The 23,467-nt window shown below is 44.0% G+C and overlaps 1 protein-coding gene and 1 long non-coding RNA gene across 2 annotated transcripts; both read left to right on the top strand.

Moving 5' to 3' along the window:
- The first annotated feature begins 8,771 nt into the window (after positions 1-8,771).
- Positions 8,772-14,410, top strand: LOC116905028. The gene is made up of 4 exons (XR_004388480.1): positions 8,772-8,934; positions 9,865-9,917; positions 12,982-13,078; positions 14,274-14,410. It is a non-coding gene; the product is annotated as an uncharacterized LOC116905028 (long non-coding RNA).
- Positions 14,411-14,432: 22 nt separating this feature from the next.
- On the top strand, positions 14,433-17,973 carry Foxg1 (forkhead box G1). Its single transcript, XM_032907705.1, has 2 exons — positions 14,433-14,574; positions 15,427-17,973. The coding sequence occupies exon 2, from the start codon at positions 15,606-15,608 to the stop codon at positions 17,046-17,048; it is 1,443 nt and encodes a 480-aa protein (XP_032763596.1). The 5' UTR covers positions 14,433-14,574; positions 15,427-15,605; the 3' UTR covers positions 17,049-17,973.
- The last annotated feature ends 5,494 nt before the right edge of the window (positions 17,974-23,467 follow it).

Here is a 23,467-nt window from a genome sequence, read left to right as displayed (position 1 = left end):
ACAGCATATGCCCAATATAAATTTGTCAAAACAAAGAGAACACTTACTATTTATGGTCCTTATATAATTCTCTGTCTCTTTATAACATTAGAGATAAAATACTTAACATCACTTATGAGTAATTACAGAAATATCTGCTAGGTATTACACCAGCTGAAATGCATCTTAACTTGATAATTAAGCAGCCCTTCCAAGTACTCTGCCACACAAACTTGAAAGAAGAAAAGGCCAAATACTTCATGTATCACAAGAAAACATGTAGGAAATGAGGAAATAGAGAATAATAGATGGACACCCTTAAAGGTCTTGGTTCCATCTTTTTCCTGCAATAAAATCATCCGTAATGTGGTTAATAATCTTTCTACATCTCCTCTGGAGTCAAACAATGTTGGGGGTTAGCATAAATGCAGAGATGTACTGCACTGATGTCTGACTACCAGTTGAGGGCAGCAGAAAGCCATTTGGGAGAAAATGAATCTAAGCTATTGAAACTCTGCCATCGCATGAAGCTAAAGATGCAGCTTTTTGTAAGATCTGAATTTGTATAAAAAAATAAAACAAGTCTACAGTTATGCCAGCAAGAACAGAGTAACAAAATACATTAATAAAGGACACTAAATATCCACAGAGAAAGACAAGACACAATGCCAGGAAACTGAGGATGTTCTGGACTCTATTCAGCTTAGTTCCCACAATGAATTGACTCAGTCATCTCTCTCCAGAACTGCTGATTTGAATGGCATCTTAGATTCTTTTCATGTCCAAAGTTTTGCCTCCCAGGATGACTACCAAAGATCTTGAGTAGACAATCTTTCTGCAACAGTGATGTTTCCTGTGGAAATAACATTGTCATTAATATATACAGACTGTGCTGGTTGTATCTATGTATTAGGAATACACACAACAACAGTGAAAAGGAAAGAAATCAAAGTTAGTGAGTGTGGAAAGGAGGAAAGGGGAAATGATGTGATTATATTATAATCTCGAAAAAAATTAAAAAATGAATAAAGAGGGAAAACCATAGCACAAAGTCAGTCTATCACATTGCAAGGAGTCTCAACACTTCAAAGTATATGTGGTAGAATCCTAGTGTGGGGCACATCAGAAAGTACTTTGTACTGTGAAATACTTCTACTTCTGGAAGTACTGACTCCAAGCCTAAGACAGGGAAGTGCAGGCAATAGTTATTGACTCCAAGGCCAGGATATAGTGTCCTTTTCTCTGTCTTGCAAGCTGAATGGCCTTATGTAAGATGTTCAGCCCCTTGGTCAGTTTTCTTAGAAAATTCACAGGAGAAAACATGCCTTATTAATCTTACACAGTCTCAATATTTCTGAACCAAAAAATTCTAAATCTGAAATGCTCATAAATCCAATGTCTAGATGCCATTTTAAAGGTTTTGGATATGGGAGCATTTGGGATTTAAGTTTTTTCAGATTAGGGATCTTCAACCAGCAACGTCTACATAAATATTCCTAAAATCTGAAACACTTCCTGTCCCAGGATACAGGGCTAAGAGACCCTCACACTTCACAAGCACAAGGACATAAGGCATCTTAGTTGTCATTCCAAGGGCTAAAGGGACAGAAACATATTGGAGGAACAGAATGGCACCTGAGAAAGAAACCTTTGAAAGACTCCAACTGTTCCTCAAAATGAACCGTGTACCTTCTATAAACTCTGGGCAGGTGGCAATGGTACTCTGTGTGTGTGTGTGTGTGTGTGTGTGTGTGTGTGTGTGTGTGTGTGTGTGTGTGTGTGTGTGTGTGTTTACAGCCTTCGTGAGACTGAGCATATGTACATTCCAAGTGATGTGTGCCTTCTATAAACAGTCTTCTCCTTGTTAAATCTGTGCAATAACATTCCTTGTCGGATGAAAGCTGGAAAACCTTTGCTGTCAGCTCCTGAAGGAATTTATTCAAAGTGCCACAGAGGCCAGTAGACATGTAGGCTGTTTGTAGTCAGACTACTTTGGCTCTGGTACCTAAACCATTCATATTAATTTATAATTACAATGAGGATATGGGAACACATCAGAAGACCTCAAATACAGCTGCCTCGGCTTTATGGATGTATGTTCAGTCTAATCACATTCTCACATGATTTTTCTGGCTGGACAGGAAGACGGAGTGGAGTGCATGCCAATGAGTTAGTGAAATGCTGATTGAAAAAGTAGAAGGTTTTTTTTTCTGGTTTTGCTGTTTTGTTTTCTATTAAAAACAAAAACAAAATAGATAAGAGGAGATTATGATAAATATCAAAAGGAAAAGACAGGCTTATCAATTCGTATTACTGGTAAACTGTCTGTTATCAATTCAGAACTGATACTGAATCAGTTCCTGTCTCAGGGAAAGAGGGGTTGCAAGTAACAGTGCTTTCTCCAGAAGAGTATCTTGCAAGGAGAATTCTTGGTTTACAGATTCATAGATCTTCTGAGCTCCACAAAACAGTAAAAAGGTTCATCCTTTTCATTTTTGGGTATAAAGAAACGAAGGTAAGGAAAAGCACTGGGACTAGCTCAAGTTCAACCAGATACTGCCAAGTGTTCCAGTTTTCTTATTTCTGACTGTCAGCTTGGTTCATGTGCCAGCTTGTGGCCACAATGCACTGGGAAATCAAGAGAAGTATTAGTAAAAGTAAAACGCGATGAACAAAAGTTGTAACCCTAAAACCTGGGTCCTTGTATCCCAAGGGCCCTCAGCTGTTTTGCTGATGGGAAATTAAAAACACACTTCAGCAAGTACATGCACAAACCACACCCACACATATGGCCAGCATACAAAGTCACAGGAATGAGATGAATTCTTCTACTACCTCAGTCCAAAGTGCTAAATGCCAAGCAAATGCTAAAGTTGTTATTCTGAAAATTCTTGGACTCTCTAGTCTGCCATTGCTAAGACTGCACCTGTGCCCACAGAGTCCATTTATAATCTTCTCTACAAAAAGAAAAAGTGGAGTCTGTCCAAGCATACGAATTCTGTTACATTGAATTTCAAAACATTTTGAGCAATGGTAACATAGAGAAAGCACAGATGTGGTTATTTAAAAAACGATAGAAAATCGTTAGTTCCTGATACAAACTAGAGAGTAGCCTCAAATGAGTACCCAGTGCCTCAGAAGAAATGCCAAAGTGTCTGCTTGTTTCCATTTTAATTATTTATATGATTATAACTCTCGTTATCAATTCTTGCTGATAATTTGTAAAATTAATTTAATACCACAAAACTACCTTGGATGAAAAACTGACATAGAAAACATAGTTTAATTTATACATAGTTTAGTTTATGTGTTCATGCTATAAATTTTGATATTACAGAGTTCTCTTTGTAAGACAATCAAACTGTATTAGAAAAGCCCACTGTGCCTCAGAAATCTTAAAATAGCCAACGCTCACTTTCATCAGTACTATTCATCTCATGGTCACTAGATGGCACTGCTGCTATTTGAATGAGATTTCATTTCCACTTTTTTTTTTTTTTTTTTTTTGAACTGTGGTTTGTGAGTGATTTGGGGTGTCATTTTTGGGAGTTTGTACAAGCAGAAGATACCTGGAACCTTGTATATTAACAACTACAGGAATTTTTTGTTGAAAAAAAAGCACTCCAAAGGTGACATAAGTTCCCAAGAGAAAGAATGGTAAAGCCAGAATGGAAAAGTTCTTGACTCTGCATGTCACCAAGTTTTAAGTGGCAGGAACATTTCATCTGTGAATCACAAACCATCCCTAAACCCACTGTATAACATTTATTACACATCTAATTTTACTTGGCTTTTCGCTGATGATCTCCTTGGAAACTGGATGCATGAATCATGTAGACTTATGACTTTTGGGGCAGAATTATATGAAAGAAAGTTTAATGAGGTGATCTCTCTCGGGTTTGTATCCTTCTTGTAAAGGGATACCTACAAGCCCCCAAAAGTAGTCCCTAAAAGTTCTTCCAAGTAGAGAAATATACCCTACACATGAGACCATGCAAAGCATAGAGCACCTCTATGGCAATTTCTTGTGGCATTTTTCTTTAGAGGACTGGAGTGAAGAACACTCTAGAGATTCAGTGAGGACCAACCTGATTTCCCAGGACAAACTTCAATGAGGAGAAAGGAAATGTGGGACTGGAGAAAAGATTAAGTCTGGTTTACTGTTAGAGGCAACCAAGAGCTAGCCTTTGGATACTCCTGCTTTCTAGAGAGAACCAAAACGTCCAGTTTACTCCAGGATAACTGAGAAGCAGCAGGAAAAGGAGAAAGATTCACATACTCAATAAGAGTTTTGTACCCCCTTTCCAGAATCCTTCTTAAGAAAAGAAGAGAAGGGGGAGTGGTGATCATGCCCTGAAAAGAAAAGAAAAGAAAAAAAAAAAGCCAACATTGCAACTAGCCTTGGGAAAATCTCCACAGATGAGCATTTCTGTCGCATTAAGTGGTTCGCATTAGCAGCCTACACACGTAGAGGAAGGCTAGCACGCTGTTAATATAATGCAGGAGAGGGATGATAGACCTGGGAGAGGAGAGTGGAAGAGCTAGTTTTGCATAAACAAAAAAAAAAAAAAAAACCCTGAGACCTTGAGTTCTTGGGGCTGTGGAGTAGAGTGGGTTTAGAACTCTCAAACCACGGGTCACATTAACTTAGATTTAGTGACTTTTAAAATATATTTAACTACCTTAAAATAATTTGTACATAAACCATGAAAATAGTTTCCTGGTTCCCATTTGAGCTGCTATTGAGAAGAAGAGGAAGAATAGTCTCCCAGAGGTATCCCGCGTGGCGCATCTGAGACTAGGAGGGAGAAAGAATGGGGGGAAAGGGCCTTTCTCTTCATCACCTCCATTCCGTTTCTCCATCTTATTCTTGAAGAAATGTTGAAAGGTATAGGCTAGAAAAGAGAGAGTAGGAGGAAAGGGGAATGCAAGGTGAGAAACCTAAGGAAGAATAGTAAGAGGAGGAAAGCAGCAGCTGGGGGCACAGAAGAGAGAAAGCTCAGCTGAAGTTCCGGTGTTTGCCACACTTTTTTTTTTTTAATGAATTCAATTATCCTGCTCCTTTCTCATCCTGCTAGCTTAAACACTTTTCTAGGCAACTTCGGGCAGATAAAATAAAACTTTGGAGTGAGATGGGGAAGGCTGATTGTCTGGCCTGGATCACCATAAAGGCGGCGGTGACAGCAACGTCCTCTAAGGGAAAATGCAGCGCACGTTCGGACATTCTTCTTCTAGCCGCCACCACCCTCAGATGGAGTATCCCTGCCCAAAGCTTAAATTAAAGTGGGTGAGAAGAAGTGTGGCTCCCCCCACCCCCAAGGTCCAGGAGATCCAACCAGACTTAAAGGCGAAAGGTCCTGCTGAGTCGAGCCCCAAATTCGTCTGCAAACTGCAGGCAATTCTTGACACTCCAGGACTGTGCAAATATCTAGATTTGCCTCTTGCGTGGGTCTGGCTCCGAGGGACACAACCAAACAAAAATCTGCATTATGTGTATTCCCAGTAGCCTAGCTGGGTCGATAAAACTTACTGGACTAATTCGGTAAAAAGGAGGGGACCAGATTTTGTTTGCTGGCGGAGCAGGGTGTTGCGGGAAGAGTAGGACTGCGGACCTGATTGCTTTCTCTATGCAAAACCAGAGAAAGCCGGAATACGATGATTCTCTCTTTAGCTGCTCCTTTAAGGGACCAGAAAGCAGACTGCTCTAAATGAACCCCAGGTGAAAGTGAATTGTCTCTCTTGAACCTTCCTAGCCCGGACCGCTTCCCCAATGCAATCCCAGGCACTTTCCCGGGAGATCTGCACTAACGGAGAAAGTCGGTGTTTTTGTCAATTGCGCATAACAATTACTAAGAAAATATTGTGACGATGTTTCAGGGCGGAAGGGGATATGAGGGGGTGGAGTGAGGGAGTTAGGTTGGACTGCAATTTGCAAAGAATATTAACTGATTCTCCGGGTCACCGCGGGGGTAAAGGGGTTGGCATTGCATTATACAGCTGTTCCTCTAGGTGGCGGACTTTAGTACCAAACAACCACTATCTGAAGTGTTGACTTCAAATAGGATTAAGCTTCTTGGTGGTTAAAAATAATAGTAGTAATAATATAGAGGTGTGGGGCTGTTTTTCCCCTTTGGGGTATTTATTTATTGCATGGAAAAGTCATTGATTTTCCTAAGCAAACTGTGTTTCTCCTTCGCTGGGTGGAAAATAAAAAACTGTTTGAATAAATAAGTTATTTCTGAACATTTTGTTGTCAAAGTGTTAAATGTTCCCGTCATTTTTATTCAAACACTAACATGATTACAGCCAATTATATATTCACCAGTGTTCTTTATTTTAGAGTAATTGTACTTGTCACTAATAAAACAGAGGCATAATGGATCGCTACTGTTCTGGATTCTCAAGCAATTTTGTGTAATTTGATTGAATTATACATCTTATCTGCTACTTTTTTATTTTTATATTTGGAGATCCTATTTTCTTGAAAATTGCAGTTCTATGCTTGTTTTTACTGCTTCTCCAGCAACGTACATTTCCGTAACGCTGAGAAATAGAATGAATCTCTTTGAAATGTCGGAAATCAGTTGGCTACACGCGCGCGCGCGCGCACACACACACACACACACACACACACACACACACACACACACACACCTCTACTTCAGCAAGGGAAGACCTGAACTCAGGGGAGTCCAGCAGTGGCTGTGCTTCCCTGACAAGTTCAATGCCAAGGAAACTCCCATTCTCCCCAAAGGCAGTCACCTCCCTGCCTGGATGGACTCTTTGGGGCTTTGTCTCTTTCCTGTAATGATACTGTTAGGTGTCTGGGGCTTCAAACATGCCAAGGCAAGCCGATCATGGATTCTGTTCATATGCAGTATGTATCAAGGGGGAGAAATACACACAGCACAGCTGAAAGATAAACTGTATACAACACTCCAATTACACAACCCTCTAGTGTCCTACCTATCTAGTCATCCTCCACCTCCCCACAATTACAATGACTATTTGAGCTTTGGGGGAAGCTTCGAGTATACTTACAGCACTAGCATCAACTTACCAACACTCCCTCTCAATCATCACAATTTTTAAATGGGTGGAACACAGTCATCTACTCGGTGTCCACATATTGGAACAAATTAAGTAACAAACCTGACAGCAGAAGGACAGGCTATGATCTTATAGAGACATCTCTGAAACTGAAAGAGCAGAGAAAGTGCAGTTCTCTTCCCAGGAAATTTTTTTCAGCTTGTAGGACAGGACTCAAACACCCTGCTAGGAGCTGCCGCTGCGAGATGGAGCCAAAGGCTCTGACAAGTGGCTTGTGTATGACCCAATATTTATCAATAACAACAACAAAATCAAGTGAAACTAAGGCTTGGGATTTTGAACTGCCTACAGAGTCCTGGCGGATACACAGGGGCAAATAAAGTCTCTGGAGACCAGTTGGCTCCATTTGTCCGCCCTGGGGAGCAATCCCGGGGCAAAATCCAGTGCTAATTGATCTCAACCAGCCGCAAGATCAGCTGTAAATGTTCAAGGGGACAAAGAAAGAGCAGTGTGCTCTAAAGATACTCTGAGCACTTTTTCAAGCAAATGGGGGCGTGTAATCAATAGCATGTATATGAATATAAATAGAGAAAGAGAATTACTTTAATTAATTAGAAAATAATGTTTTGTGTACAATTCCAGACCTACTCAATATCCGGATTCTCCCCCTCATGGGTTATTTGGTGGTCTGGACCTAGAACTCCCTCTATGCAAACCTCCAGGCCCAGTTTTTTGATGCGAGATGGTTAGCATATACTCAGCTTAATTGGGGGCCTTTTTTCTTTGGGGGGTGTTTATTCTAAGCCCAAACGGTGGGACGCTTGGGCAGAAATCTGAACGAGCGAGCGGAGCGCCTGGCCCTACAGGGATCCTGGAAGCCTTAAACTGAGAAAGCACCAAAATGAGCCTCTCTAGACTCTGCGCTCAGAGAGCATGCAGCTGCCATCAGCCAACCACACCATGCGTGCCTCTGCACTCGGCAAACTTGGGGGGGGGCGATTCTTCTGAGTTTCCATTTTCTCTTCTTTCTTATCTCTTTCTTATCTAACAAATTCACGTTCTAGACGAAGAGAATGAGAGGGAAAGAAGGACGAAAGGGAAAGGGAGGGAGGGAGAAAGAGACAGAGGATGAGAGCCAGGAGAGAGAGGAGGTAGAGGGACAAAAAGAAAGACAGAAAGAGAGCGCGAAAGAGAGAACGAAAGAGAGAGCGAGCCTCTTGGCTTGAAGGTTTGTAGCCCACACCCTCAGAGCCACATTTGCGCTGCTGAGCTATTATCCCGATATTGCTTTCTCTCTTCTCTCTTAGCACTAAGCCGGAAGGGAGACACCGAATTTGGCAAAATCAATCCAGTAGGAATTGTTTAATATAAAAAATATCCCACCACCTTTGTTATCAATTCTGAAAAGGAATTGAGTTGTTTTAGTTTTCATTCGGTGACCGTAGTAGCTTGCTCCTGTGCCCTGCCGTATCTAGCTTGCTCTGTCGGGTGTCTCCTTCCTCTGTGTAGCTTCTTGGGAAGATCCGAAGAGAAGTGGTGTGTAACTGTCTCTCCCCACTGGGTTCAATACTCCTTAGTTGTTATTGAATATTCGAATTAACTTCAGCACCACGCACTGGCATTTCAGCTCAGACTTGTGTACTATGTCAATACAAGCTCACAACCTTTAACTGTTCCCCCCCCCCCGCCCTCCCCCTCCTCGTTCACCATGGCAGATGACCTATAAAGCCCAAAAATATTGATCTGTTTGTGCATACTTCCAGTCTGATGTGCAAAAACCAGACATCTAAGCTGAAAGTTGCCTTTTCAGAAGGGGAGGAGGGATCTGGAGATGAAACCTAAAGGCAAGGCCTCTCTCTCCGGCTGGATTGCACTTGGCAGGCGTGGACTACAAAGGAGCTCAGGGTGAGCGCGCTGGGAGGAGAGGAGAGCAGAGGCAAGCAGACTAGCAAGTCAGTCCGCAGCGGAGAAGCTCAGTCGTCAGGAACCACAGCCCCACAACCATTGCTGCCCCAAGAGGGTGGGCAGTCAGGACCTTTGGCAAACACTGGTGCCACAGGTTCTGCTTTGGGTTGGCGGTGGGGTGGGGCGTGGGGGAGGACCTAGAAGAACCAGTACTAGAGAGCGAAAAGGCAGGTGGGTATGAGTTGCACACATGAGTTTGTTCTGGTAGTTTTGTGTTTGTTTGGTTGGATTTTCACTTGTTTGGTTTTGTTTGTTTTGTTTTGTTTGCAGAGGTTATTTTTTGTTGAGGAAGCAGACATTTCATTAGTACACAGCTTGCTTTCTCTCCTGGACTAAGGGAGGCTTTGGGGCTGAGGCTCTCGGAGTACCCTCAAGCATATAGTTTTCCCTGTCCTTATTCCTCTACAGACTTTCAGTGAGCAGGAGTCATTATATTTATTTATCTCACATACTACCCTATGAATTCCACATGCATTTACCTCTTAAGAGGTGACTGCTTCTGAACTGACCATCTAATAGTTGCAACTGAGTCACACTTTTTGTTCTTCCAGTTTTCTCTCACAATTGGAGTTTTTGGGATCTTCTGGAAAGTTGCTTCAGAGCATAGGAGATGTGATGTTTGTGCTCTCAGCGAAGTCTATACTTTTTCTCAAAGGTAATTCAGGCTCCTACTGAACATCTCCCTGATTCTCAGAAAAAACTAAAACTAGTGATGACATAATTAGCACAGTTAGGACCTCTGTGTCATAGGAGTTCTGTGCTTTTTCAGCCTGCAAGCTTTTGGTTCACTGTGTGTGTGTGTGTGTGTGTGTGTGTGTGTGTGTGTGTGTGTGGTGTTTATGAAATAATTTTCTTTCTTTTCCTTTCAAGATGCACTGATGAACAAACCAGAAAAGACAGCATAGTCATACATGCTGGATTTTGTAAGTCTCTTTCCTTCCTTTTCAGAAAGACTGGGATGGGGTGGGGCGAACTAAGAAGTCAACCCTTGTCTTCCATTTTCAATTCTGGGACCACACTTCCACTCTCTTCTCTGCTCAACATTCCATGTCTTCTTGGAAAAGTAGACTGCATTGATTCCTTGGGCAACTAGCTGAAAATATAGACACTGGCCTTTCAGGACTGGCTTGCCTAGCTGGCGTGTGAGACCGTTTCTCCCAATTGGATCTGATCTGCAACTGAAGCTTCTTACTTACCAGGGACTCAACTTCTTAAACTCTCAATAGTCCCAGAGCTGCTAGCAAGTAACAGAAAACACATAAAAGGGCAGCAGACCTTTCTAGTCTTCCCAGACGATCAGAGTATTCTACGGAGACCTTGTTCAGAGCAACTCAAGGGTTCTTTGCTCCAGGGTGATGCCATTATGTTGTTTCTCTTGGGGTGTTGATACCAGGGGTTTTGGGGTGCCAGTGGATCTAGCTTTGGTACACATGGAATGCATGGCCATGTCAAAGAGATGTGCCCAGAGAAATCAATGAGTTTCCATGAAGACCACTTCCCTCCTCTTCCTCCTCCTCCTTTTAACTGTCTAGCTTCTGAAGTGGTTCCTTAGCTTATAGAAGTTAAACATTTCAACTCTCAAATATGAGGCTCTCCCTTAGTTTTTTTTTTTTCCTCAAGGTTCTCAAGCAAAATTGCCAGTGCCACAATGTTATGATGGAAGGATGCTGAAATGACAGGCCTAGTAGACGCTTGTCTTAATCATCGTCTTCTTAATTTAGTTTTAGAGCTGTGTGTGTGTGTGTGTGTGTGTGTGTGTGTGTGTGTGTGTGTGTGTGTGTGTGTACCCACTCCATGCACATATGCGCGCCCTCGATGACGTTAGGGGTTCGTGCATGAGCCTGCTGAGAGCAGCCTCTGACAACCTGCAGCTCCCTAATGAGTGACGAGGCAGGGCTGCTGAGGAAAAGTAACACTTCCCTGGTGTGAAGACCTCTTACTGGGAAGTTTAGTTCACTACTGTTCTCGCAAACCTAATCGTATAACCTGTAACCAAAACCCACAGAACAAGGATACAACACGCTAAAGAGTAACTTCTAATCACTAAATGTTAGCACCATTACCTGCTGTTAGGAAGAGATTATAGACAAGTTGGCTCTAGGGAGGGCAGACTTCATTTGTTACAGAACCACTGGAAATACCTGGAGGTCCCAGCACGGGATCTGCTGACTCCCACGTGTCAAGAGGTCACAAACCGTCCTGTGCATTTGTAAGAAAAGAACTTTAGCTAGAGTTTGTCCCTGCTCCCAAGGGGAAGGTGGAGGTAGATAAAAATGGCCCACCCTTGTTACTAAAAAGTAAAGAAGGCCCAAAGCAAAAAAAAAAAAAAAAAAAAAGAAAAGAAAAAGAAAAAGTCAGTAAGGAAGACAGTGTAACTTCCACCTTCAGAGACTGAATAAAAATAAACTGCTCCCCGCTCTAATGACCCTGTTTAGGCTTGGAGATTAATTTAAAAATTAAGAAGGAATAATCTACATTTCCTTAGCAACTCTTCCGCTGGAATTGCTCACTCTACAATTCTTGTCCTCTTTTAGAAGTGGGAGGGTAGTGGATGAGAGCTGAGGCCTACAAGTTCACCACTATGTAAAGGAACAGATCACATTTACTCTGATATGCTCTTATATTCATTACTTCTCCAAGACTACACATTTGCAAATTTATGTGTGAGGTTAAATTGATTAGGAGGGAAATTTATACTGGTGGGGGGATTTGTTTCCGGTCTGAGACCACTGGCTGCCTGCCCTCTGTCTTCTGAAGGTAATCAGTGACGGAGGAGGCTGAAAACAGGGCTTTATGTGCTGAGGGAAGAGGCCCATGGTGGACGTGGGCAGGACTTCAAATCCAATTTGCACCCAAATTGGTTGGTAGGATATACAAAGCCTCATCCAGAGACTTTCAACTTCACAATACTTTGTCCAGGGACTCCTTCCCGCTCTGCTTCAACTAGCAGCAGATCTAAAAAGAAACCATTGCTGATACAAATATAAGCCTCTGAGTAAACAGTACATGTTTTGTTGAGCAAGCCTGATATACATATGTGTGTGCATTCTGATATACATCCCAATCTCATCATAAAGAACAAGTAAAATTATTTAAAGGGATTCAAACTTGCCTTTTCGGGAATTGCAAATAACCTTTGCATCAGGAAACTAGTTTTAATATTATATCAAACTATGCGCTATATTTTACTATAAATCATTCTGCTTTGGGAGACTTGAATTCATGCAACCTTAAAATAACACAGCACACACTTAATTTGCATGCAAAACAATTTTCAGGCCACTGTAAGCCTTGACATACAAAAATCAGAATATTGCAGCTCTCACTATACAAACCCAGTTTTTGCTCCTTGAAAGTAAACAGAAGGGAAAAAAAAAGCTTACTTTGCCTGCTAATTTCTTCCACAGGGTAACAAAACAATACACACTTAGCTTTAACCTAAGAAGCACCTCAAAACATTAAAAATTCATCAGTCAGAGCTGGTGGTGTATTCAAGGAACACTCCTCCAGTTCACTGCTGAGCTCAGATTTGAATAAAATGTCCAATGTTAACAAACAATACCCACGTTTGGCACTTTGTGTATTAAATTGATCAAACAGATTTTAGGAGACACAATGCACAATTTGTACAGACCTGATTGAGTTAATATAATATCAGCAAATTTTACATCGAAATGATTCTGTTTCTTTTCTTTGTGTTTAAAACCAGCACAGATTACAAATTTTAATGATCTGAAAATGTTTGGTATACAAAATCATGCTTATTTCAGTATTAGCAAAAACACAAGAAATTTTTCAACACAAACACCCAGCTGTGTCTATTTTAAAAGCAGTTCAATGACAGCTTGCACTTATGAGCATGCAATCAGCTAATTTCGCTTTTTTTTTCTTCTGTGTTAATCAACACTTTCCTTCCTGCATATCAGAGTACAAATAGTATAGTTACTCCACATCAGTAAATGTTTACGTAACCTGTCCTTTCCCAAGAATCCGGTTACACCGAATCATTTCACGCTAGACCGACTACGAAAACGTACCGGGCCGTCCACCTCAGAGGGAGCCCCGTGAGCCATTATAAGCGGTGGTGAGAAGGGGGGCTGGGGGATGGGGAGGAGTAGGTGGTGGGAAGAGGAAAGGAGGGAGGGAGAAGGGGTGGGTTAGTGAAAGGGGAAGAAGGAAGAGGGGAGGAGGAAGGAAAGCAAGCGCATTGAGGAACCACCATGGAAAATGGGCCTGAGGAAGAGAAAAGAGTGGAAAGGGAAGTGAACCGGGCAACTCAGGCTCACAGATCTCTCTAGCTAGGTTGGCAAATCTCTTCACCTTGCCAGGCTCCGTAAGAAACCCCAAGCTTAGAAATCAACCTTTGGCACCGATGTGGTTTGCAAATTCTAGTACCCTGGAATTTTCCGTCATGCATGGCTTATTTTAAAGTCAGCAGATATGTAGGAATAGATCCAACCACTGGAAGGATATTTGGGGACAAATAATCAAAGAGCCCTTACAACATTCCCAATAGATATATTAAAATCCGCTAGCTATCTGTTAATTGTGACTTATTCTCTCCAGAGTTTCTCCTTCCCTCCCCTCTTCCCTCGCCCCTTTTCAAAGTTGGGGGTGGGAACAGTGGAATAACTCCCTATTATTTGGAGTATTGCATTTTTCTGCTAGATTTTAACGTCACACATAGGCCCTGTTTTTTTTTTTTCTTTTCTTCTTTTCTTTAATATCAAGACTGCCAGATCATTTAGCTAAGAGCTCATCAAAGTGAAGAATGCTTGCATGGCTAGAGTATTTTACCTTAAAGAGGAGGGGAAAGATACTCGTGACCTGTGTGTGTCTCCACCTCCCTCTCCTCTCTGGCTGCGTCTCTCTTTACAACGTGGCGCGCTTCGAGCTGGTGAAGGTTTCTGATCTCTGTGCTGCGCACTAAATTCCAATCCCTGGGAAATGCTGGGCCTTAGCCCTGGCTCTGGCCGCGATCTTTTTAAAGGCCTTGGATCACAAGCTACCCACTCATTTCAACCTCCCCAACAAACCATCCCCAAACCCCAGAAACTGGGACTGTCAAATCCACCTTCCTCAGGCTCCCCAGAGAATTCCAGCAGTATCCAGGAAGAATAAGAGCTGATTTCAACATACTGGTGTTTCAAGATTGAGGTTTTAAAGAGATAAGTATTTGTGAAATGGGAAAAAGGAGCAAACATAGGATTTTTTAAAAAACGGAAGTAGACGCCCACTCATATTTTCTTCAATGTCAAGCAAAATGAAAATATTTCCAGGATGATCGATCGCGGCTACCGGCTTCCAGTACTGCCTAGAAGCTGAAGAGGAGGTGGAGCGCCGAGGAGACAACGCCACCGGGTCACCGGCGCGTGTGCGCCAGTCTTGGAGTGAAGAGAGACAGAGGGAGAGCGCACGTGTTACCTGCTTTATTTCGGGACTGTTTGGTACTGTGCTCGCCCTGGGCAGCTCTCCGCCCGCGCGGAAGGCTGCCACAGAAGGCACCCACCGCTCAGCCGCCCCCGCTCGCCGCCCTCAGCCCAGCTTCACTGCCGAGCTCGCCGGGGGCAACAGGAAGCTGTAAGTACCGGCCAGGCCGTGGCCGCCCCCGTCCCACCTCCTAGGCCTCGCTCCCCCGAAGCCCGGTTCTCCCGGGCCGCTGGCCCATTCGTTCCGAGGGCGCTGCCAGGGCCGCCGCGTCTTTAGGGTTCATGCCCTCTCCCGCACCCTCACAGCTCGCCCCTCCGCCGCGCTCCCCTCTCTTAGAGACAAAAATTGGATACAAACTTTAATCAATAAGGATAAATATTGACGCGCAAAGGAAAATAATCCCATACAGGGAGGAGGCCACAGTCCAGCGGCCGAGGCCCGGGGCGCACGCCCCACGCTAATCCTGGCCGGGTGGGCGAGCTCCCGCCGATCCCCGCGGCTCCAGGCCTGGGCCCCGCCACCCGGAGGGGGCGGTGCGTGGGGGGCGGGGCCGGGGCGGGGCGGGGGTGGGCGGGCCCTGGGCCCCCGATTGGTCGACGGCTAGCCAGACGCTCCCGCACGCCGCCGGCAGTGATTGGTTCAGCAGTAGGAAAGGTTAAACCAAAAATTTTTTTACAGCCCTAGTGTGCGCCTGTAGCTCGGAAAATTAATTGTGGCTATAGCCGACTCGATCGCTGTCTCCTAGCCTCGCCGCGGCCGCTCCGGGACGCGCCCGCCCGCTGCCCGGCTCTCCCCCCCTTCGGGCTGCCGCTGCTGCTGCTGTGACTGCTGCGGCGCGAGGAGGAGGAGGCAGCGGGGGAGGGGGAGGCCGGGCGCGGAACGGAGCGGGGCGCTGCACCCCGGGCGACGGGTTGCTCTCTCTCTCTCTCTCTCTCTCTCTCTCTCTCTCTCTCTCTCTCTCTCTCTCTCTCTCTCTCTCTAATTCTTGAGGGGTGGTTGCAGCTTTTGCTACATGCCTTGCCAGCGCCGGAGCCTGCGGTCCAACTGCGCTGCTGCCGGAGCGCTCAGTGCCGCCGCCGCTGCCCGCTCCCCCCGCTCCCCACTCCGAACCCGCCGGTCGCCCGCCGCGCTGCTGCTCGGCTCCCGCGCCGCCGCCGTCGCCGCCCCCCGACGCCTGGGTGATGCTGGACATGGGAGATAGGAAAGAGGTGAAAATGATTCCCAAGTCCTCGTTCAGCATCAACAGCCTGGTCCCTGAGGCCGTCCAGAACGACAACCACCACGCGAGCCACGGTCACCACAACAGCCACCACCCCCAGCATCACCATCATCATCACCACCACCACCACCCGCCGCCGCCTGCGCCCCAGCCGCCGCCACCGCCGCCCCAGCAGCAGCAGCAGCCGCCCCCGGCCCCGCAGCCCCCGCAGGCGCGCGGCGCCCCAGCAGCCGACGACGACAAGGGCCCCCAGCCGCTTCTGCTCCCGCCGTCCGCCGCCCTGGACGGGACCAAGGCTGACGCACTTGGAGCCAAAGGCGAGCCAGGCGGCGGGCCTGCGGAGCTGGCGCCCGTCGGGCCGGACGAGAAGGAGAAGGGCGCGGGTGCTGGGGGGGAGGAGAAGAAGGGGGCGGGCGAGGGCGGCAAGGACGGGGAGGGGGGCAAGGAGGGCGACAAGAAGAACGGCAAGTACGAGAAGCCGCCGTTCAGCTACAACGCGCTCATCATGATGGCCATCAGGCAGAGTCCCGAGAAGCGCCTGACGCTCAACGGCATCTACGAGTTCATCATGAAGAACTTCCCTTACTACCGCGAGAACAAGCAGGGCTGGCAGAACTCCATCCGCCACAACCTGTCCCTCAACAAGTGCTTCGTGAAGGTACCGCGCCACTACGACGACCCGGGCAAGGGCAACTACTGGATGCTCGACCCGTCGAGCGACGACGTGTTCATCGGCGGCACGACCGGCAAGCTGCGGCGCCGCTCCACCACGTCTCGGGCCAAGCTAGCCTTTAAGCGCGGGGCACGGCTCACCTCCACCGGCCTCACCTTCATGGACCGCGCCGGCTCCCTCTACTGGCCCATGTCGCCCTTCCTGTCCCTGCACCACCCTCGCGCCAGCAGCACTTTGAGTTACAACGGGACCACGTCGGCCTATCCCAGCCACCCCATGCCCTACAGCTCCGTGTTGACTCAAAACTCGCTGGGCAACAACCACTCCTTCTCCACCGCCAACGGGCTGAGCGTGGACCGGCTGGTCAACGGGGAGATCCCGTACGCCACGCACCACCTCACGGCCGCTGCGCTCGCCGCCTCCGTGCCCTGCGGCCTGTCGGTGCCCTGCTCCGGGACCTACTCCCTCAACCCCTGCTCCGTCAACCTGCTCGCGGGCCAGACCAGTTACTTTTTCCCCCACGTCCCGCACCCGTCAATGACTTCGCAGACCAGCACGTCCATGAGCGCCCGGGCCGCGTCCTCCTCTACGTCGCCGCAGGCCCCCTCGACCCTGCCCTGTGAGTCTTTAAGACCCTCTTTGCCAAGTTTTACGACAGGACTGTCCGGGGGACTGTCTGATTATTTCACACATCAAAATCAGGGGTCTTCTTCCAACCCTTTAATACATTAACATCCCGGGGACCAGACTGTAAGTGAACGTTTTACACACATTTGCATTGTAAATGATAATTAAAAAATAAGTCCAGGTATTTTTTATTAAGCCCTTCCCCCCATTTCTGTACGTTTGTTCAGTCTTTAGGGTTGTTTACTATTCTAACACGGTGTGGAGTGTCAGCGAGGTGCAATGTGGGAGAATACATTGTAGAATATAAGGTTTGGACGTCAAATTATAGTAGAATGTGTATCTAAATAGTGACTGCTTTGCCATTTCATTCAAACCTGACAAGTCTATCTCTAAAGGCTGCCAGATTTCCATGTGTGCAGTATTATAAGTTATCATGGATCTATCTGGTGGACGCAGGCCTTGAGAACAACCTAAATTATGAAGAGAGTTTTAAAATGTTAAACTGTAATTTGTATTTAAGAATTTGTAGTAAAGGTGCCCAAGAAATTATATTGGCCATTTATTGTTTTGTCCTTTTCTTTAAAGAACTGTTTTTTTCTTTTGTTTACTTTTAGACCAAAGATTGGATTCTAGCAAATGCACTTGGTATACTAAGTATTAAAACAAGCAAACAAACAAACGAAAAAGGAAGGTTGTTTAGTTTGGCAACACTGCCCATTCAATTGAATCCGAAGGAGACAAAATTAAGGATTGCCTTCAGTTTGTGTTGTGTATATTTCGATGTATGTGGTCACTAACAGGTCACTTTTATTTTTTCTAAATGTAGTGAAATGTTAATACCTATTGTACTTATAGGTAAACCTTGCAAATATGTAACCTGTGTTGCGCAAATGCCGCATCAATTTGAGTGATTGTTAATGTTGTCTTAAAATTTCTTGATTGTGATACTGTGGTCATATGCCCGTGTTTGTCACTTACAAAAATGTTTACTATGAACACACAGAAATAAAAAATAGGCTAAATTCATATATATCTTGATATTTTTGTCTCTTTTATTAAGTAGAGATAATTTGAAAACTATCATTCGATTTAGAGGAAATTTGAAGGCTTTTTTTTTTTCAGCCAAGCTGGAGTTTAAACTGCTCCTTTAATTTGAGCTGAGACTCTAAAACTGAGAATAGTGGTTTTTTTTTTTTTCTCCCTTTGTGAACAATTTTTTTTACCAGGAACAGGCTACTTAATAAATACTAGTTTTAAATGAAACCTAGGATTTCAACCGATATCTTTGCTTTTGTAGATATGCAGCTGAAAAAGATATACATAGCTGTTTATTCTTTGCTTATTTTCAAATCAGTTGATAGAATGTCCTTGATATATATTGTTTCAGGTATGTGTTTATAGAACTTGACAAGCTATAAATAAATATTTGTATATAGTTAGATATAATTGAATAATAGCAATACAGAATGATATATAATATATATTATATATGTATATTATATACATCCCTTCAGTTCAGGTACAATTTGTGCTATGAATGCTGCAAACATTTTTTTAACTATTTGTATTTATACTTTCTAAGTCAGCATTTATTTTTCTGGCTTTTTACCCACAGTGAAAGAATTCTAATAAAGATGTGCTGAGTTGGAATGTAGAGCTTACTGAAGTGATCACCTGTTGTAATGATTTATAGACGGATGTTTATATTTATATTTTTAATTACATCAACTTAAAATTCTAGTTATTCAAAGTAAAATAACCCTATCTTCCACCTCCATTTTTACAACAGAGGTATTTGTTTGATTTTCTTTTCAATATATTTGTATAATTTAATTTATAGATGTGTTTCTTTTGCTTACACGTAAGATTTTTTGTTTTAATTACAATATGCATATATATGAGATATATTGAGTGTATGGATATATGCATACATATGAAAAGTGAAAACTTTTTCAAATTGTTTCAGACAGGCCACTTACTATAATTCCAGAAAATAATTAGAAAACCTGAGTTAAAGGTTTAGTAATTAATTGGATCCTGTGGTGATTCTGTGGAAGACAAGTTGTTCATTTGTTACATTTGTATAGTCTGAAATGTGTTCTGCAGTAATGCAATAAGCTGGCCACTTTTTACAATGGGTCCAGTGAAAAATAATCTGTCCAGAAGATGTTATCAGCAAACACTTAGAGAGTTGCTCAGGGAAAGGGGGGCAGTGAACCTAGTGGAGAAGCAGGTTGGCTAAAAATGATTTTAAATTCAGAATAGCTGATGTTGGGAAATGGGGATGGCTGGGTTGTGAAAGGAAGAAGGGAGAAGGGGAAAGAGATCTTAAGAAATTTTAAAAAGCTGGAGTCAAACTGAAAAGAGAGAGATAGGCAAAAATAGACTAGTTTATTATCTTCTTTATGAGGACAAGATTTTGTTTTCTTAATGTGAGAATAGATTGTGCTTAGATATAAGTTTCTTAAGATCTAACAGTTTTTAAAAGTGAACCTCTCTCTCTCTCTCTCTCTCTCTCACACACACACACACACACACACACACACACACACACACACACACACACACACACCCCACAAAGTAAGGGGGAGGCAGGGAATGTGGGCTTTAGGCAAAGGAAATCTTCATTACATAGCTATGAGGCAGACAGAGAAAGGCCTACATCTAGGTTGGGGGAAAAATATGGTTTATTGCTTGCTTCTGCTATGAGTTTTATTTATGGAATGAGTATGTACTACCACAGAGGAAATACAGTATTGAGTATCAAAAGTTGAAAAGAAAGCCGAATTCACATAGTAAAGCTAAAAGAGAAATTGAAGAAACATTTCTTTTGTGAGTATTTTCCCTCTGGCCAGCATACATGAACTATCTATACTTACTTTGATTTTTATAAAATGTTTATTTAGAAGACAGAGAAATATAATTTCAATGGCCACATTTTTGTACTTTCAAGACCGTAATGAAGTTGACTTTTTGTATTCAGGGAGCTAGATATTGGAGTACAAGCGTGCTTTATCACATGTCTAATTTACAAATGTAGAGGATGTGATTGGAAGTTTGTTTATTAGGCTCCCTAGGCATAAGCAAGAACATATACAGAAAGACAATTTGGTAAAGGCTGAAGCCCAGTGTGTGAACATTTTTTTTTTTTTATTTCATTAATCTTGATCTGGCTTACCCTCCCTCAGGAGATCCTTTTTTGAAAAAATGACAATCTGGCATGGCATTGATACATTTAATTTTACTTCAGACTTGTTACAATGTTTTACTCTATATTGTCACCAACTTTTTGCAGATTACATTTAGTTCATTCCAGACAAACACTTCTAAAACTCTTTGAAGATTGTTTTTATTTAAACTTATAATTGCTTAAAACAAAGCAAGAGACTGCCCTTTTTGAGAAATTGGAAAAGAAAATGATCACATCTTAATATTTTAAACTCAAAATTGTAATATTACACATTTAGTATTTTACTTGAGTTGACATAATGAACAGTTAATGAAACTGTTAATACATTAAACACAAAGAAATGATGGAAAATGCAACAGAAGGGGAGTTTCTTCCAAATATTTTCCTCTAATTGAAATATTGGAAATTAAGTTAATCTAAAACTGCTCAGTGCAAGTGTCCTTATAGTCAAGATAGTTTTACCGAGTCTTCTATGATCACAGGCAGGGAAAAGAGAAAAAAAAATCCATCTGGAAGTGCGTTGATGATAATATGTATTCAAGTTGGTACATATTTCACTCCAAATAGGTGGGTACATAAAATATATTAGACGTCCATATAAAAATTTGATTTTTTTACAACATGTATTTTTTACTTTCTCATTGGGAAATTTGCATGCATTGAAATAATTTTAATTTTGATGAATTGATTCTGTGAGTAGCTAATGTAGTCGGTTGTTTTTAAGGCTGAAAGCATGTTGGAGAATTAGGTTAACAAAGGGTGAAGGAGATCATTACAGGTTTTGATGCTGACCGAGATGGGCTGCTGAGGTTGTACAGCTGTGCCTAAAGGGCGGGGTTCCCGTACATTCCTACTTCAGCAGATAACCTGTCCCCAGCTTCTACCAGACACATGGAAATCTCCAAAGGAAAATCTGCACAGCCCTTCTAAGAAGCAGGGTAGGTAAACATTGAATTTTAAATTTCCCCCTCACTATGCTTCTACTCAAGGCCAGATCCTGGAGTTACAAAAAGTGCAGTGGTCATCTAGATTCTCTTTCACAACAATATGTCTGAATCCTTCCTACTGTAAGAGTTAAAAGGTATTAGCGATCTTCCAGATAGCTGGAAAATCCATTTTCGATTTTCTTTTGCTTCCAGTTCCCCTCTTTTCTCTCACCCCAATTGTTCTGCCTTACCATTCCGGAACTCTTTCCCTGACCACCAATAGTTAAAACTAAGCTATCTTTTAGTTTACAACTCCTAAATTGACCCTGTTCCTCGCTTAGTTCTTGAAGACCTTGTCCAGGGAATGTAGGCCCAGGGGCTCTGGGCTGCGGAATATATGACGTAGTGTTATGTTTTGTCTTCCTCCCTCCCGATTTGGTGCCCCTACCCCACCCCCCAATCCAAGGTTCTGCTCGACGTTGTTGGAAGGCTGCTGAGGACTTGAGAACTGTGAACACTCTCACCAGGAGATCGGTAAGTGAAAGTCTTCCCTGCCGCATGGTGGTGGGTGGTTAGCTTGTCCACAGACTACTGTGGATGGAACCTTAAATCCAGACTCTTGTAGGCTTAAGTGTTCTTTTTTCCCACTTGGAAATTGTTCCAAGCGAGTAGATTCCCACAGTCATAGGTGGAAGGACTCATGATCTGTCCACGTGGGCAGAAATCATGGAGGATGCCTAGGTGAAGAGGATTTAGATACTTCAAAGGAGGAAGAAAAGAAGGCAAGTTTATATGGAGAAGGCAATAGAATACTAGAGTATGTACAAAAGTGTGAGAAAGGTATTTCGTTGAATGGAGATTTCTGAATTTCGTGGCTGCCTCAGAGAACAAGGAAATTTATTGTTCAAATGCGGGATCCTCGGCATCAAGATTAATTTCTTTATAATCAAGAATGAATCTCTCTCTCTCTCTCTCTCTCTCTCTCTCTCTCTCTCTCTCTCTCTCTCTCTCTCTCTCTCTCATTGTCTTCTCTCCTAATTTCACACTGGCATTGCCAGCCTCACCGCAGTGCAGCCCCTCTCGTCAGCTCTTTTGGCTGGGTCAAGCTAGGGTCCCTACAAGACTAAGCGTATCGGGGTGCAGGTCGAGTTCAGCACCACTTAAGAGAAGGAGACTTCGTGGTCTCACGGAGCAGAAAAAAAATTCTAGGGAAATGAGCACCGTTCTGGGCTTGACTCTGTCCCTGTTGGGAATAGCTCAGTTCCCGGCTTTGGAAATCTCAAGAAAATAATTGATTTTTAATGCACACTTAGGAGCCGGCGCTGTATGCTCCAGAGTCTGGCTGTCCCAGGGTGGTTGCGAGCGCGCCAGACTCTGGCTGGCTCCTCCCGAAGCTCCCGAGAGGCCGGGCTGCGGTGTCGGGATGGCCTGCCCTGCGCCTCCGGACTGGCTTTGGCGAGGGCTCCCGGGCTGGACTTCAAGTAGAGCGGCAGGCTCGGCCCAGCATTTAGGTCTCCGGCTAGCGGCTAACAGCAGAGCATGGAGCAAGGCAGTGTAGCTAGCTGGGGCCGTTCAGTCGCACGGCCTGTCCTTGAGGGGCCGGCGTTCAGACCGTCCTAGCCTGCGAACCCGCCCAAGGAGCCGCGCTGCTGGTGAGCAGCAACGCGAGGGCGCTCTAGCCCAGGACACTGCCGCCGCTTAGGGACCTGGTTTCCCAGAGCTCTGGCGGTGGGCGCCCCTATCTTTCCCTTCCTTCTTAGCTGTCTAAGAACGCTTCCCTACTCCTTAGAACTTGTTAGTCTTTGTTTGTGGGGTGCAGTTTCAGATCACAGCACTCACCCGGTAGTTGGTAAAACTGATTTTACAATAGTCTTCTATTATGTCTGTCTCCTTCTGGTTTATTGCCCATGCCTCTGGTGTTTCGGAAAGAGTAATCCTTCGGATAGGAAATTTCCTGAACGCTAGGAGCAGCCTGGAGTTGGGGGGAAGACAAAAGCTGGGCTAGGAAGCAGATTCCGGTGGCAGCGCGGAGATTCGCTAGGAAATATCTTTCTTTTGAAAGAATTAGAGGGGAAAGATGAGAAATGCCGAGGGATGCTTCCACCTGCACCTCCCACCTCCCTCTTCCAGCCGTCAAGCTTAGTTGTTAAGCTTCCACATCGCTTTAGCAAAACATAAAATAGGCAGAAATCCTGAGACTGTGATCCTAAAAGTTACTGATGATAATAACAAAAAATTCAGAATTCTGTATCTAAATCTCTGTGGAGAGATGGAATGGCCTACATCTTTTCTGGAACTGTGGCCTAAAACATTTCAGAGTCTTTGGCATTGTAGAAAAGCCCGCACAGAAGGAAAGAGCATACAGCTCTTGAAGAGATTTGCGATTTCGGGTGGGTACTAGAGAGCGT

The sequence above is a fragment of the Rattus rattus genome, chromosome 7 (genome assembly GCF_011064425.1).
Source record: "Rattus rattus isolate New Zealand chromosome 7, Rrattus_CSIRO_v1, whole genome shotgun sequence".
Lineage (NCBI taxonomy): Eukaryota > Metazoa > Chordata > Mammalia > Rodentia > Muridae > Rattus > Rattus rattus.
The sequence above is the reverse complement of the archived record's forward strand: the minus strand, read 5'-3'. Positions and strand labels throughout refer to the sequence as shown.